The sequence below is a fragment of the Eretmochelys imbricata genome, chromosome 17, assembly GCF_965152235.1.
Source record: "Eretmochelys imbricata isolate rEreImb1 chromosome 17, rEreImb1.hap1, whole genome shotgun sequence".
Lineage (NCBI taxonomy): Eukaryota > Metazoa > Chordata > Testudines > Cheloniidae > Eretmochelys > Eretmochelys imbricata.
The window spans coordinates 16,279,537-16,297,604 of NC_135588.1; the positions used below are offsets into that span (position 1 = coordinate 16,279,537).

Sequence of the window (18,068 nt, forward strand, 5' to 3'; positions counted from 1 at the left end):
GAGGACACTTAACATGGGGAAATAGATTCAATATGTGCAATGACCCAGCCACTCCCAGTCTCTATTCAAACCCAAGTTAATGGTATCTAGTTTGCATATTAATTCAAGCTCAGCAGTTTCTCGGAGTCTGTTTTTGAAGCTTTTCTGTTGCAAAATTGCCACCCTTAAGTCTTTTACTGAGTGGCCAGAGAGGTTGAAGTGTTCTCCTACTGGTTTTTGAATGTTATGATTCCTGATGTCAGACAGGTAGCAAACAGAATACGCCTGGTTGGGGTTCTAGGCATGTGTCTGCACAGATCTGTTCCTGTGCTTTTTCAGCGAGTTTCTTGAGCAGATGGTGTAGTTTCTTTTGGTAACCCTCCGTGGGATCAAAGGATAATGGTCTGTAGAATGTGGAGTTAGAGAGCTGCCTAGCAGCCTCTTGTTCATATTCTAACTTCTTCATGATGATGACAGCACCTCCTTTGTCAGCCTTTTTGATTATGATGTCAGAGTTGTTCCTGAGGCTGACAAAGGAGGTGCCGTCGTCATCATGAAGAGGTTGGAATATGACCAAGAGGCTGCTAGGCATGTTGAAAAGAAAAGGGAGTTTAGCATATGGCTTCTGCTGTTGTGTTAGGGAACAAAAGTGATTGCTACATAATGTTATGCAAACCACAAGCACTGCAGATGCATAATGGAATTTTAACTCCTACTCACCATATCTACTGTTAAACAGAATTTGCACGCACTCCCTAAGGGTGTTGATATCTTCAGTTTCTTTTATAAAACTGTCCCATTTATCTATCAAAACAAAAATATAAGAAATAAGGAACTTCCATATGGCATACAGACAGCAGATGCACTTTTCGCTGGCGAGGTGTTAGAATCGGGAACAAGGCTTGGCTGCTTTATAAACAATTATATCCCCTTCCTGAGCAAGTGCTGGCAGCTTGGTTGATAAGGTCTAGTTTTCTCCCATCATCCTGAGGTGTACTCCTCTGCAGCTGCACCTGCGTGAAAAGGACCTCGAAGGAAATGACCCTACATTTCAACATTTAAATGAAAGAGCCTTCAGAACAGAACACACTGAACCATAAGCCAACCTTTAAAAATAGTTACAAGAAGTTTTAAAATCTCATATCAACTTTCCCTTCCCCCCCACCCACCTATTGAAAATCTAGGAGAGTGAATGCTTAATTGCTTGTTACAATGCATATTACCCAGGGCAGGGATGGTATTTTCCTCTGCATTTGGAAATTGCCCTGCACACCAGGGGCACCCACTGTGTGGAAAAGAGAGCCAGATGAGGATTTTAGTCTGTCCTTTTTGTTTGCAAAGCCAGGCAGGGCAGGAAGGATGGTCAGCCACAGACTTTGGACAAGTTATTTAATCTACACTGGTTTCAGAGTAACAGCCGTGTTAGTCTGTATTCGCAAAAAGAAAAGGATTACTTGTGGCACCTTAGAGACTAACCAATTTATTAGTCTCTAAGGTGCCACAAGTACTCCTTTTCTTTTTAATCTACACTGTGCCTCAATTCCCCATTTATAAAATGGGCAGACTTCACAGGGGATGTTCTGAGGAATTGACGACTTGGATGCACTCCAGTACTGGGGTGATGAGGCAGGGAGGGAGGTGTGGGTACAGATAGGTACAGAGAGAGGTCCCAGCTGCTATGCTGACACACTGCAACTAGGGAAAAGGAAATTCCGCCCTGCCTCCTCAACGGAGTTATGGCTAAATTGTGTTAAAGGGGGTGCAGAGCCAGAGCTCTCTATGGAGCCAGCTTCAGAAGGCAGAAGGGGACAAAAGTCCCAGCAGCTCCTCACGGAGGATGGGCCAGAGACATTTGGGGATGGTCAGAGCACTGAACTTGGCACCAACCACTGCGAGCCGAATGCTTCGGCAGCCATGCCAAGCAATGGGGAAACAGCAGAAGTGGCCGGAGCTGGGAATTTTGCCAGAAGCCATTCCCTTCCCTTGCCTCTTTCTAGCAGTGCCCTCCCTGCCCGGACCCAGCAAGCATCACACCTGTTTTGTCATGGACGATGGAGAAGAGGATACGCTTTGACGAATGCACATTCTGGATGAGCGGACCACCAGGGACTGCAGATTTCTGTCCTGGACACAAGGAAATACAAGGTGAAAGGAACTATAAAAGCCCTATCACCTAATACAAGCAGGGGCAAGAGGCCTGCCCCAGTGTGCACAGAAGGGCCTAGACTCTGCCAGATTCAGCATAGGACTGGGAAGCAGGGACTCCTGCATTCTATTCACAGCTTGGGCACTGACTCGTTGCATGGCTTTGGGCCAGTCACTGAACCCTTCCCTGGGCAATATTCATCCCTGAGTGAGCAAGGGACTGGGGATGGGAGGGTGAGCTGAAGGGATTCGTATAATCCCGAAATGCAGGGGGACCCTTTATGCTTGTGACAGCAAGGGGAGGGGTGATCTGGCATAGACTGGCTGCTGGTGCTGCAGCCATCACACCGCCTGACCCTGATCAGAGCAGGCCTAGAAGACACAGGGATTAAAAAAGCATTGGTGGCCCATGTACACTGCATTGCTACTACTCTAAGGCAAGCCCGTAGAGTCACATTCAGTGCTTTTCAATACAGAGCCACGCAAAAGGAAAGAGAGCCCTTAAAATTCCCTTCAAAACCCTCAGCTGAGTCTCTGACCCCTCAGAACTGGGCTCTCCCCCATTTCGGGTACACAAGGCTCTGCACCGGTTATTTTAAAGGGAAAAAGCACCACATGTTGTTTGTTAGTTCTCTCTATAGTACGCACACATGCCCTGCTCTGCTTCCTGAAACGGCTGGGGTCTGCGCCTTAGGAAGGAGCCTATCACTGGAGCTGTGGCAGAGAAGCCTCATCGCAGAGAGGACTGTACAACTCTAGATCCGCACAGGGGAGCGCATGTGGAGGTGGGACGTGGCAAGTCTTTGTTTTCCCAGGGAATGAGGGTGATGCCCAAATTCAGATTCTGATTCTGCCCCCCTGCACCCACAGGAATATAGTGGGCTGCCATTAGAAAGCCACAATAGCCCCTGTTGAAAGCACTTTATGGTGCTAAAGATTTCAGAACTAGCAAGTGGCTAGCCGATCCAAAGTCCCCTAAGATCAACTGAAGTCTTTCCATTGGCAATGATGGCCTTTGGATCACCTCCTCCCCCCAGTGAATGACTTTTCCTCGGTTATACTCCGATGATCCACCAGACGCCCTAAACTAAAGGCTCTGGCACGCCACAAATGGTCCCCCACTCCCAAGGTTAAAATGTACCCAAAGGTGACCGGGAGTGCAGTGAAATTCTACGGCAGGCCTAGAAGTAACTGCGCTAACCCCCAACACTACTACTCCTTGTCTCTTTGAGCCAGATCTTGGGCCAGACCCAAAGCCAATGAGAGCCTCTCCATCGACTTCAATGGGCTTTAGGCCAGGCCCTCCTTTGAGAGCAAATGCAAGTCTATTACCACAGCAGTCGCTGTACTCCTGTGAGGAAGGCACCTTCAGCTCTCCTGAGGGCCTGGGCATCAGCATCTCGCTGGCTGCATTCACCCCGTGCAGACTGGCAGACATCTCCTGCTTTAGGTCCGTGGCGATCTGCGTAGGCAGCGAGACACCATATAAGAAATTGGTCCTGGCTACAGTGGATGGAGTGTCTTGACTGGCTGGTTTAGGGATCTGGTTATTTGGACCGGAATCCCGACTGCCCTTGGATGCTAGGGAGGTACAATTCAACTCTACATTAGGGTTCACCTCTCTGCTCGGCTCGTCTGCTGGCCTGAATGGAAAAAAAGAAAGAAGAGGAAAACACAGGTACTTTCAAGATCCATCGTATGGCATCTGACATAGGAACGGCGCGCTCCAGCCTGCATACAGCTAACAACGTCAGCTACAAGAACCACCGCTGGGCTCAGCAACACTGCATGCAATCTCAGTCTCATCTGATCTTAAATGTCTGCTGAATCAGCCCTACAGGTCAGGGGCACAAGGATTCCTAGAGCAAGGAAGAAAGGTTTTGCTCATACAGCCCAGGGGGCAAAGTGGTTTGCAACAGCTTTAAAGCTGCACAGGTGGGCTTGTGCCCAAGCTGTCTATGTTACTCGTCTTAATGGCACACATCGGGGAAAACAAGCTAAAAAGCAATGGGGAGGAAAGGGAAAGGGAAAGGACAGCTTCCAAACAATCATTTCAAGACAGTCCAGCAGGGTGGAAAGTACAATCTCCACTCCACTCTAATGACTGGTCCAGCTTCTTCTTCGCTTATCATTTCCAATCTACGGCTGCTGTCAAAGGAGCTGTAAACCTGCCCCAACTTCTCCCTCTGCTAACTCCCTATTTTCTTCTCTTTCCCAACTCTCTTCAGAAAGGTAAGAGAATCTTTACAATACGTTTTATGAGCCAGATCCACAGCTGGTGAAAACTGGCCTAGTTCCATATCCCAAGTGGGGGAGACGACTTAGACAGCTCAATGCAATCTTTCGGGGCAAAACTATGGATGGAATTCACTATCGTGCACGGTCGAGGATAAAGCTCCACTTAGGTCCTACTCAAACTAAGGCTTCAGGGGAACTCAGGTGGTGCGTAACACCTTGTACTAACCATCTGAATGTGGTAAATTTTACGTCGAGTAACTACACACGCGTCGGAAGAGAACTGCCCATTTCCAAAAGGGGCCTCCAATTTTATATGCCCATACTGGGCATACCGAGCGATTTCAGAGGTGCTGAGCACCCCGAGGTCTAACACGTTTCAGACTGGAAGCTGTAGGCACTGGGCACTTGTTAAAATCAGGCCCAACGTGCCTCGAGTTTGGCAGGCCCAAAAATTAACACGACCGAAATTAGAGGCCACTTTTGGAAATGTGGTTATAATAGCATGGAGGGTGCCTAGCCCCTTTATCACCCCTTAATGCAAAAATCCTGACCCCCCTCGCACAGGATAATACCCTTTCTAGATTGGAAAAGAGGTATAGGAGGTTATCACTAGAACTCTCTTTGGTGAGGTAAGAGCATTCTGCTCATCACACACACAATTCCTATGTAATGACACGGAGAAGAATGTGGTTAACCTTGTACATTTAGGAACACTTCAATATGGATTTCACTTGATATTCAATAACTAAGGAAAGATCCCACGGCCCCCAGACAGTGATAAATTAGTCTCTCACACACGCCGAGTCTTTGTATGCCACAATTTAACATGGCTGCACCTACATTTCAAGGTTCACAAGAGAAACCAGTGCTGGGAGCAACACACCATACTTAATGAACACCTCGCAGACGAGTGGAAAACAGTGGCACGTGATCATTAACGGTGGTATCGAGCTGTTAATTAACTCAGCCTGTCAGAGAGCCCCATAAAGCAGCCAAGCCCATGTGTTATGTGACAAATGGCACCAGGCTCTGCAGCGTCCCCCTCTCACGTGATCCAGTTGGCATACAAAACCCTTCAGAGGCCTGGTTCAGAGCCCGCTGAACTCAAAGGGGAGGGTCCTTCCCTGGACGTGGCTCAGTGTGGACAAGAAGCAAAGCGAAGTGAAGACTCCGTGCTCCCACCCTCTCAGGGTTTGTGAAGTTACCTTTTTAGCCTGAACCGGATACTGTGGCTGTGCTCCAAAATCGCCATCAGGGATTTCACATCGTATTCCGTGGGCTTCCGGAAGCCAAGTCCCTCAGGCAAGCCGGCAACTGCGAGCAATCCTGGCTCTTTCATCAGCTTCTCATAGGGCAAGGGCACCACGCTGTTCTTCCCTATGGCTTCACCTGGGAAACAGGCACAATTACACGTTGGATAAAGTCACTGGCTTTTCCAGGCAGAAATTGCTCACAATTGCAGCTGGTCGGGGCTTTAGCGGAGAGATGCAGTGCAGGACAGACTGCAAACACCAGTGCGAACTGGTCAGGATAATTCTTCCCACCCATAATATTGTTATAACAAAACGTGGGCATTACCTATGGCAGTATCTATTATTTAAGGCTCTTCAGTCACTTCACAAACATTAATAAAGTCTCACAAAACCCCAATGAAGAGGAGCAGGAACAGTGATATGGGAACACACAGAAATTCTTGGAATGTATTAAGGACAACTTTTTGTTTCAGAAAATGGATGAAGGAACAAGGGGACACCCATTTTAGATTTCATGATGAGCAACAGGGAGCAACTGGTTCTGAATCTGAAGGTGGAAGGCAATTTGGGTGAAAGCGATCATGAAATGAGAGATTTCATGATTCTAAGGAAAGGAAGGAGTGAGAGCAGCTGAATAAAGACAAGGCACTTCAAGAAAAAGGAGATTAACAAACTTAGAGAACAGGTAGGTAAGGTCCCATGGGAAGAAAATCTAAGGGAGGGGCTCAGGAGAGCTGGCCGTTAGTCAAGGAGACAATATTAAAGGCACAAATGCCAACTACTCCAATGAGAAGGAAAGATAGGAAGAATAGTACGAGGCCGACATGACTCCATCAGGAGCTCTTTAATGACCTGAAAATCAAAAATGAATCTTACAAAGAGTGGAAACACGGACAAATTGCTAAGAAGGCGTACAAAAGACGAGCACAAGCATGTAGGGACAAAATCAGAAAGGCTAAGGCACAAAGTGAGTTACACCCAGCAAGGGACATAAAAAGCAGTAAGAGGAGGTTCTTTACATACATTGGGAACGAGAGAAAGATGAAGAAAACTGTAGAGCATCTACTTAGTGAGGATGGAAAGCTAATAACTGATGACATCAGAAGGCTAAGGTGTTTAATGCCTATTTTGCTTCAGTCTTCACTAGACAGGTTAATGATGATCAGATACTCAACACAGTTAATATTAACAAGGTGGAAGGAATGCAAGCCAAAATAGGGGAAAGAACAGGTTAAAGAATATTTAGATAAGTTAGATGTATTCAAGTTGGCGGGGTCTGATGGAATTCATCCTAGGGTACTCAAGGAACTACCTGATGGAATCTTGGAACCATCAGCAATTATCTCAGAGAACAGGTGAGGTCCCAGAGGACTGGAGAAGAGCAAACAAAAAAACCTATCTTTAAAAAGAGGAACAAAGAGGACCCAGGGAATTATAGACCAATCAGCCTAACTTCGATCCCCAGAAAGATACTGGAACAAATTATTAAACAACCAAATTTTAAGCACCTACAGGATAATAGGATTATAAGGAATAGCCTGCATGGATTTGTCAAGAAAAAAAAAACATGCCAAACCAACCTAATTTCCTTTTCTGATGGGGTTACAATCCCACTGGATGGGGTGAAGCAATAGACATGACATATCTTGATTTTAGTAAGGGTCTTGACATGATTTTCTTGTAAGCAAACTAGGGAAATGGGGTCTATGTGAATTTACTATAAGGTGGGTGCACAACTGGTTTAAAGACCATGCTCAAAGAGTAGTTCTGAATAGTTTGTGGTCAAACTAGGAGGGAGTTCCTACTGGGCCTCTGCAGGGGTCAGTCCTGAATCTGGTACTATTCAACGTTTTCATTAATGACCTGGAGTTGCTTATAAAAATCTGTGGATGACACCAAGCTGGAAGAGGTGGCAAGCACTTTGGCGGACAGGATGAGAATTGGTCTGAAATCAACAAGATGAAATTCAATAAAAGACAAGTGCAAAGTACTTCACTTAGGAAGAAAAAACTAAATGTACAACTACAAAACAGGGAATAACTGGCTAGGCAGTAGCACTGCTGACAAGGATCTGGGTATTATAGTGTATTGCGGCTTGAATGAGTCAACAGCTTGATGCAGTTGCAAGAAAAGCTCAAGTCATTCTGGGGTATATTAACTGGAGTGTCATATGTAAGACATATAGAGGTACTTCTCCCGCTCTGCTCAGCGCTGGTGAGGCCTCAGCCGGAGACCTGTGTCTAATTCTGGGTACCACACTTTACAAAAGAGGTGGGTAAATTGGAGAAAATCCGAAGGAGAGCAAAAAAAAAATGAGAAAAGGTTTTGAAACCTTCTGAGGAATGATTAAAAAAAAAATGGTCATGTTTAGTCTTGAGAAAAGACGACTTAGGGGGTCCTGCTAACAGTCTGCTAATATGCCAAGGGCTGTTATGAAGAGAATGCTGATCAAGAGTTGGGCTTAATCTACAGCAAGGGAGATTTAGGCTAGATATTCGGAAAAACCCTCGTAAGTTAAATTGTGGAATAGGCTTCCAAGGGAGGCTGTGGAATCCCCATAATTGTCCCACAGGTTCTTAAAAACCTCCAAACCTCGCACCGGGATGGTCTTGGTTTACTTGGTCCTGCCTCAGTGCAGGGGGCTGAGACTTGACGGTCTCTGGAGATCCCCTCTAGCCCTACATTTCTTTGATTCTATGATCTGGTGTAACTCAATGAAACTCCCTGATTTCAGCAGAGCTATGCTCATTTACACCAGCCTAGCTTCTGGCCCATAGTAACTTCTACCTTGTTAGAAGAAGGGAGAGAAGATCTGACCAGGAGACTAAAGATCTACACTTATTTTTATTTGCATATTCATTAAAGTACTCTCAGCATTCCTTTTTCAGGCAGGTGAAGTATGAATAAACATTGAGCCAAAAAGTAAAGTGTCTCTTTTGCCTAGCACCATTTTGTGTCTGTTTCTCATTAAAAAAAATCAAAATGAACTAGCCCCTTTCTCTCAACAATCTTAACGTGTTTTACAAATGTCAATGCACTGAGCCTCACAATACCACTTGTGACATAAGGAAATACCATGATCCCCATTTTACTGGTTGGCCCAGAAGGGTTCGTTGACTAGCAAATTAGCAGTGGACATGGAACCTGTATATCCTGCTCCTGTGCTTTACCCACAACACGACTCCTGCTTCAATAGCCAATGTCAAAATAAGAGAACTGCACACAAATATCACTGCATCTCTTCCAGCAATGCCTCAGGGGGGAGCAGGGAACAAATTGCTCCTCTCTTTCTCTGGCAATGGAAGAAGACTATTGTCCCAAGAGTCACCTTAGGCCAGAAATTCTCAACCAGGGGTACACATACCCATGGAGGAACGACAGGTCTTCCAGAAGGTACATCAACTCATCTATGTATTTGCTTAGTTTTACAACAGGCTACATAAAAAGCACAAGCAAAGTCAGTACAAACTAAAACTGCATACAGACAATGACTTGTTTATACTGCTTTATATAGTATATACTGAAATTTATATTCCAATTGATTTATTTGATAATATATGGTAAAATGAGAAAGTCAGCAATTTTTCAGTAATAGTGTGCTGTGACACTTTGGTATTTTAATGTCTGATTTTGTAAGTAAGTAGATTTTAAGTGAGGTGTAACTTTGGGGATACGCAAGACCAATCAGACTCCTGAAAGGGGTACAGTAGTCTGGAAAGGTTAATAAGACCCAGTGCCTTAGGCAACTTGACCAAGAAGTTCAAAAGTGATGAGCGAGTCCAGGTGTCCAATCTGAGATGCCTTCCAGGGGCCTGATTTCAAAGGATGAGTGCTCAGCAAGATCTGGAAACCAGGAGCCTTTAACGGTGTCTCAAGCTAGGCACCCATAAAATGGAGGCACCCAAAATCGCTAAACGCATCTCAAAAATCTTGAGCCCCTCTCTCCTGAAAAAATTAAATTCTGAGCCTGACCCAAACCACAGACACCAATACACCAGGCACTCATTGCAGGAAGCAAAAGAGGAGAGACACCAGCGCAAGGACCTGAATCACTCAGTGACTCAGCATCCAGATGCATGTACAAGTGCAGCACATCTGCCTGTAATGCCCAGCTGTACATTCGTTCATCATTCTTCTTTGTGGTATTTCAATCCAGATCACTGCACTGGTGCAGGGGAAACCCCGCTTCAGGGGTCTGTAATTAGTCGTGGGATTGTGTGTGATTTCATTTAAATAGTTTTTTAACCTGGAGCTGATTTTACAAAATCCTGGAAACCTGGTGGCACTTACTAAAAGTAATTTCTTCAACACAGAGCATTGCTTCAAAGAACAACAACTAATGATGTGTGACTTGCCCAAGCAATCAGTGTTCCGTATAGCTTGGATGGATAACATTTTCATTAACTCCATAACAGAAGTTTCAAAACAAACCTTTGAACCACAGCATTGTGAGTTCACTCTCAGCTAGCTTGAAAAGTACTAATTGATTCCCTGCCTCAGTGCACTGGCTGCAGCAGATTTTCTCTTCCCCATATCGCCCGCTCTCCCTCCCCAGGACAGGGAGAAAGAAGCAAATAATGTTGATAGCAACCAATTATCGGCTAGATGCTTGCAGGTGCCTAGGCAAGTTTTTGTGGGGAATGTGCTACCTTCAAAGTGACCTTCAGCAAACCCAGCAGAGGCTCAAGCTTTAACTAAAAAGAGACAATAATAATCATTAATGTCTGATTAATAGAACTCCATAGTAATCAGTCATTCTGTTGGTGAAGAGATTACTGGGCTCCAGAGGGAATCTGGGATTTTTTTTTTGAGCAAGCGTTTTCTGTGATTTTTCATCCTCATTGATAGGCGGCAACTTTCTTTAAAGGATAAAAATGGAAGAAAGAGAATTGTTAATTTCAAACAGACCTCTAGGTATAGGATACAGAGCCAGCCTGAGGTTCTGCATCCATCTTCAGCATACTTGGCTGTAGTCAATATGGAACTGGACACACCCTGGTTATGGTCTGAAGAAAGGGATAGTCACATGGGACATGACGATTAGCAGGCAAGACAGCTGTGCACCAGAGATGCACACAAAAATCTGGAGCTTGATTTTCAGAGCAGCCGTTGTTGCCACTGAAGACACTGTACATCCCGGATGCACCGCACCACTAAAAAAATCAGGCAAACATTATTTGCGTTAGGGTAGCTCTCAATGTTGCCTCTAATTTTTGACAGGCCGTGTGCGCAAGAATTTCTTCTGGTCAAATTGTTGCGCTTCGGTGTAAATGGTTGTGCGCGCAGTGTTTTGCTGCGTGCACGAGGTTTAGGATCCGTGTGCGTGTGCACACGCGCACAGCTTAGAGGGAACAGTGGTAGCACTTAGAGACCCCAATTAAAATTGGCACCTCACTGGGCTAAGCGCTGTACCACCACATAGCCAGGGACAATCCCTGCCCCAAAGATCTTGCAATCTAAAGAAACAAGACAGGCAAAAGGTGGGGCGGGGGGGGAAAGCGGGCACAGAGCGGGGAGCGATTTGCCCAAGTGACACAGCAGGTCAGTGGCAGAGCCAGGAATCAAACCCAAGTCTTCCAGTCCATTGCCCTGGACACTAATAAATAAAATAATAAATAAATAAATAAATAATAATAGCAGGTAGCTCTAACACAGTGCTTTGCACCGGTAGATCTCTACGTACTTCACACAAGGAGGTGACGACCATCATCCCATTTCTACAGATAGTAAAACTGAGGCACAGAGCAATGAAACGACTTGTCCAAGGTCACATCAGCAGACCGGTAGCAGAAACAGAACCCAGGTCTCTAGAATTCCAGTCTAGTGCCTGTCCCACTAGGCCAAACTCCATTCCCCACGTGTACATGCACCACCACGGTGCTGGATTGAAAATGTAAAACATTTCCTCCAAACGGACCCTCAAACAGGTACACTTTATCATGTACATTAATTTTCTCCCTCTTCCCTCTTTCTCACCTGGGGATCTAATAAGCTGAGTGCTGAATTTCACTGCTCGTTCATCTGTCTTTGTTGCATACCTTTCCCTACAGTGTCTATTTGGGTTGCGATCTGCAAAGCCACGGAGAGGATCCGAACACCCATTGTAATGGGACATGGTATCCATTAAGTGATTTCTAAAATCTTGACTTCTAATCATAGGGCACAGGGCAATAAAATGACTTGCCCAAGGTCATCCTAGCACACCAGTGGCAAAGCCAGGAACAGAACCGAGGTAACTTGTCTCTTTACTTGGCTACAAAGCACTTAGCACTCTTTGAGTGCTACACAGTAACAAATAACAAGACTGAACTGATTCTAGATAACGGACTGCAAAACCACCATCGAAATGCCAAGTTATAAACACAACAAATCTGACGTTCGCTGTTAAGGGCTGATATTCAGTCTATCAGTCCCCTGTTCATCTTCAGGCAAGCAACGCATTTTCTTTGTAAAACAAGCATTCAAAGGCATGTGAAGTGACACAGAGTGAGTCAATGGAGTAGAGATTTAGTGGACTTCCCTGCAAGCTCTCAGCTTCCAATATATACTTACTATATACATTTATCAGTTTTCAGTATATACTTGGGCAATCCCCTGTGCAGCCACCAAATTCCATTTAACCCTGCGTGGGCCGTGGTTGCCTAGGCACCCCTGGGGCCAGAACTTTCAAACCTGTGACTACTGCCAGGAAGACACCTATTTCTCAATGGGCCTAATTTGCCACTGTGCAGAAGGCCAACACACTGTTTAGGCACTATTTCAACTTGACTGAGGACTTAAATGGGACGAAAGCGGTGTGAGCCCTTGCACTGGCCCTTGGCAAGGGGCAAATTTCACTCTGTGGGAATATCCTGGTGCGTCTACTCATCTTGCTAACACAAATGTGTTTTCACTACAGTTGGCCCAACCCAGATTCTAGAAAGGTGAGCTGGAAGCCTGTCTGGTTTTGTGCATGTGTAACTGCCGCCATCTTGACCAACAGTAGGATTTGAACCCGAGACCTCCAGAGTCCATACAGCTACAGCGTGAGCTAAAGCTCCCTAGCTAGGGCTGTAACAATGCCTATCCTCTGTGGATCGGGCACAGCGAGAGACCTGTAACACACAGTCAACAGTGGGTTACATCAGCAACATGGTGCTCAGTTACATTTTAACGGCAGCATCTTTATTACTGGGGAAGATATATGAGCTGGAATGAAATGAGCTTGTATCTCAGAGCTCAGGTTGCAGAGCTCTTAGGAAAATCATCTTTTTCCTTCAAAAAAGAAATTTGGCACTAAAACCACTTTAAAAGCCACATTAGGGATAAAGACCAAATTTTAAAAACTCTGCTGGGAGCACAGCATTGGTCTGAGAATGCTGCAGGGACAGCATTTCTAAGGACGTCTCCCCACACACGTTAATTTATTCACTGGCACATTTAGTTAACGAGCCGTGGAACAGTCCCTTCAAGGGCCTTTCTGCAGAGGAAAATGTAACAGTTAGGCCCATTGATTTCAATGGAGTCAACATGATGTACACTCCATGTCGATAAGGCTATAAAGTTCCCTTCATAATCTCTTAAGGGCCTGATCCTGCACTCAAGCAGTGACAAAAGGGCCATTGACTTCTGTGGGGCACAGGATTTGGCTTTGAGAGCCAGCTTTAGTAAAGCACTCAAGCTCGTGTTTAAATCCATCCCTGTTCACCCCAGCACTTAAGTCAATTGGACTTAAGCAAGTGCTTAAAGGGGCAGATTTCTAAGGGTATTAGTCAGTGCTTTGCTAAACAAGGACAGACTTAAGCACATGCTTAAAGTTAAAGTGAAGCATGTGCTAAGCGCTGTGCTGATTGAGGCCAAGAGGGATCACGATGCAATGGCTAAATCAGAGCAGGGTTGAAAGATGTAGCCACAAGTACATAGAGGCCCCGTTTCTCAGAATGTCAGGGTAATAACGTGCCTTCAGCTGTTGGTGAGACCAGTCCCTTCAAAAACAACCCAAATGGAATTGTGAAGATTCTTACTATAAAGCACATCAAACACTTCCTCTACCATCTTCCTGAGTAGGTAAACGTCTGATCCTTGATGAGGGGAGACCCTTGGGATGCTCCGGCCACAGTCCTTTGCCTTCTTCTGGAAGTCTGCATCCTGCTCTTTCCTCTGCTGACCTCCTGCAAGAAAAGAAAAAAGAAAGAGAAAGTGGAAGCGTCTGGAGGAAGGGGAGGGTTTTGGTCACTGTGGTTCCCCCCCGCATCGCCCTCAATTGACCATGATTCAAACTGGATTCAAGGTCACTGGTAGTTTTGGTCGTCCAGCATCCTGGAGCGAGCTCCCAAATGTCTCTGCTTTAAAACAACAGGGGCCTGGTTTTCAAAAGCTCAAAGCACCTACAATTCCAGCAAAAGTCAATGATGGCTGCAGCTGCTCAGCCCCACAGTGTCCCCGGTCCAGAAGGGCTGCTCAAGACCCTGCACACCACTTAAACCCAGCTTTAGCAGTCAAATCTATCCCTGAGCAGAGGGACGGCACAATGCAGATGCACCACACCTATCCCGGGACAATAAGTTACCCATGAAGGGTGGGATTTTCCCATCTGCCTAGGGGATTTGGACACCCAGCTCCCATTGTAAATTAATGAAACGAAAATTGAGTGTCCAAATCCCTACATGAGCTTTGGAGAAATTTCCCCACCTTTGCACTAGGAGTGCTGGCTGGCTAGCAGTAGTGATGGTGGAAATGCTATTGTGGACACGTATGACCATAAGAGCCTCTCAATGCCCAGTGACAAAGGGTTTACTGTCATGTTACAGCAACTCCTATCAGCCCTGACAAACTCACTACACCTAACACATTGCGGTCATAGTATTTATCCATAAACAATGTCATGTAGATGGTCAAAAGCTTATCGCCTACTGGCCACCATAAACATTGTGGGATGCGTGTACGCAAGTTATTCAAGGAGTATGTATGTACTAAAAATATGCTTAAGCTATGTAACCAGGCAGGGCAAATAAACATATTTTTCCCAGACAAAGAGATGTTGATTTACCCGTCTGCCTAGTTCGCCAGTGTAAATCAGAGATTGTGTAACTCAACATGAAGCAAGCTTCATTCGCATATTAACTCAAAAGGAAAAGCAAGTTAAAAGGAGAATGTGAGACGATCTGGCATCAGCACCCCAAAGAACACAGAGCAGGAGAGAAGAACTTTGTCTGTGGGTTCACAGCAAAGGGATACATGTCAAAGATTGACTGGACTATAAGGAGGAGGAGGAGGAGGAGGAAAGGGACCCCTTGGTGGTCCATGACGGAGGGAGCAAAACAGACAGTGCATTTTGGATCCTGGCCCAGAGGACTGGAGATGTTGCGAGGTCACTTTAGCAGGTTGAAATCTTTGTCTAAGTTACATCTATCACCTAAAGTGATGTTTAGTCTCTTAGAACCATGTTTTCCTTTTGCTTTAGTTGTAATCAGACCTGTTTCTACTACTCTTACTCAGTGTCACTTGAACCTCTATCTTTGTAAATAAACTTCTTTTCTTTTTAATCACGAAGTGTGAATTCTTAGTGGAAGCAAGAAAGCTGGTGAGTACAGTGTCTCTTCGGAGGCAGCAGACTTGGTGATTAACGTGTATCCAGGGACTGGATACCGCAAGCTACTGCTCTTCCAGGGGGCTCTGGGCCTGGGATGCCCCGAGTGTTACCTGCAAGGCAAAGTAAGGGCTGGCAGAGTTCAGAGAAGTTAGTCAGGGGTAGCTAACAGACTGGGGAGACAGGGAGCCATCCTCCAGTTTAGCACCAGCACCCCTCTCTCTCGCTGAAGTAGGGGTTTAACAAGGTGACCCACAATTCTGGGAGCCCCAAGAAAGTGCCACAGCAGGACACAGCCATTTGATAACCTCGCTCAGAGCAGGTCTAGAGCACACAGTGGTAAGGTCACCTAAGTCCTATCTACATTAGCCCCTCCACCAATGGACAATTAGGGACCAAGTGTTGTCAAGGTCTTGCAAACCACCAAAGCAGCAGCAGTCAGTCAGTAGCATCATACTTTGAAGCAGGACTGCAAGAAGGCACCTTCAATGTCGCTTTCTACGTCACAGAGACCATATAGCCCCCTTTATTTATTGTATTAAGGTTTTGTTTAAATGATTCTCTCTCCAAATGGATTGGTTTGGGTTTTTGTAAAAGGACAGAAAATCCTGCAAATTCCAGAAAGCCACGGAGGCGTTACAAGAGCATGGGAAGCCAGGCAAAGAAATTCCAACACACAGAAGAGAGAGAGCCTCTCAGTGCCAGTGATTTAAACAATACCTTCCACCGTACAATTATTAAACGGCTCCCACGCTCCTGCTACATCCATTCCGTATCCCACGTCCTCCCCCATCACACTCCAGGCAGACGGTCTGAAAAGAGTCCAGCCCCCACCGTAGGACAGAGCAAGGTTCAGAATGTCAGTGTTCTCCCCCTCCAACCATGACAGAGCCAGAACTCACCCGCCCAGCACCAATCCCGGATATGCCAACCCCTTTTCCTGATTTCACACACACAGCTTCATTGAAACGATTGTGATTAATTGGCCAGTGTACTTCTTTTCACTGGGTTCAATCTGCTTAGCCCTCAGTTTTTCTGAAAAGCAAATCCCCCTTGCTTGAAGGCTTTCTTACTCCTCAGTGTTGCACAGCCCTGTAATACCAGCTATTCCCTGCTAATTTCCCCCCATTAAACCTCAGCTAAATTATGTCTACAGCAACAATTTCCTTGCATCTCTAAATGCACAGAAAATTAAACACTACAAGTACATTACTGCCATTCTTTCTAAACCTATTCACAAGGGATTTTCGGTGGGAAAGGACTAATTCTTTCATCATACTCTGCAGACTCTTGCCTGTGATCTGCCCGGATGCTGTTTGATTGCTTAAGGAGGAACTGATGGATCCCTTCGTCTGAAACAATCCTCTATGCAAATAGGAAACTGAGTTATTGCTTTTTAAACCCAGCTGTGGTTAAACACCCGCCGGATAATGCAGCAGGGCAATAAGCAGAACGTATGCTGATAAATGAAGCTCAAGTTATAGCGTGCTGCTTCCGATCCAAGAGTCCCAGATGCTCAGTGTCACGTGGAAGGCAACGCAAGCGACAAAGCACAAAGAGTCGGGGAGTATGGGACAGGTAGAGAGATCAGACCCATGTACACACAATGAACATCACTATAACAGAGTAGGACACTTCTCAGGATCTGAGGTGCTGCTTTCTTATGGATCATGAACAATAATAATAATAATAATACATTTACGCTTTGGCCCAGTCAACACACAAAAGTTACACTGGTTTAACTAAAGATGCAATTCTAAATTGACATGGTTAAATTGGTCCAGAACCACTCTCCTATCAATTTAAGCCTCGACTACACATGCTTTTCTTGCATCAGTACAGGTACAGGGACATACCAAGCCAACAGAATCCATTTTAACCAATATTAATCTGTCCACACGAGGCTTGCACTGATTTAACTCAATTGGTTTTTAAACCCATTTAAGTGGAGCCGGCATAACTTCCACGTGCAGACAAGGCCTGATACGACACCTCTTCATTTGAGGATTTCAAAGCACTTTGGACACATTAAATAATCCTTGCAACGCCCTGGGAAGGATGGGGTGGGAGGGGAGGCAGTGCTGAGACACTTCGGCAGTGTCTGCACTTCTGGGAAATCTCCTGCCAATTAATTATCCCAGTGCAGCTCCAATGATGGCAACAGCAGAGGACGCAGTAATGGAGAGCTGGCGCAGGCAGGTCAAGACAACACAGGGAGAAAAAGGCCACTGAACGCTGGAGTACTGACTGCTCTAGTGCTCACCTCATTGCTCCTGCCAGGAGGCCTGGTGGTAAAAGTACAGAGGGAGATTGCTAGTGCTGATAAAGTCAGACAGGATAAGGGACTCGCCACCCCCTCATTTCAGTAACCACGGTCAGAGTGGACATCAGACTTTTGGAAAACCATCTAGTCTCCATTACATGAGTTGGCGGCAAGGAGCGTCATGCTGCTGTTGTGGACTGTGACTCTAGCCAAAGCAGCCGGGTGCCTGGAGTGGTGGGTTTGGGGATCTTACTGTATTTGAAAACTAGTAAAAGGCGTCACTCTGGCAACGAGAAACAAATGATTGTAAGAGATGGTCACCATTTTGTTTAGTGCACCGAAACAAATGGGAGGTGTATACACACACACCCCCCGAGCACTATTCGGCTCTGCAGCGGGCGTTAGTGTAACATAAGCCTCTTCCCACAGATGAGCACATTGCTGCAGACACAAGATCAGAAATAAGAGCTACTGAAGGAAAAAAAACCTTGACGCTCACTTAATCTATTCCTCAGCCAATGCACAACTGTTCCGTGGAGCGGAAGGACGTTCGTGTTGTTAGATTAGGGGCTTGTCAACACAAACATTTAATTTGTGGCAAGCCGGGGTATAAATCTACCCT

General features: G+C 45.7%; 1 protein-coding gene across 1 annotated transcript in view; it reads right to left on the reverse strand.

The window, feature by feature from the left end:
* GTF2IRD1 (GTF2I repeat domain containing 1) overlaps window positions 1-18,068 on the reverse strand; it is a 123,704-nt gene that overhangs the window by 67,593 nt on the left and 38,043 nt on the right. Inside the window, exons 4-8 of the mRNA XM_077836773.1 lie at window positions 13,619-13,765; window positions 5,568-5,751; window positions 3,457-3,767; window positions 2,014-2,103; window positions 700-783 (exon numbers count right to left, since the gene is read on the reverse strand). Coding sequence (XP_077692899.1) covers window positions 700-783; window positions 2,014-2,103; window positions 3,457-3,767; window positions 5,568-5,751; window positions 13,619-13,765 — 816 coding nt within the window. The remainder of the gene's footprint in view (window positions 1-699; window positions 784-2,013; window positions 2,104-3,456; window positions 3,768-5,567; window positions 5,752-13,618; window positions 13,766-18,068) is intronic.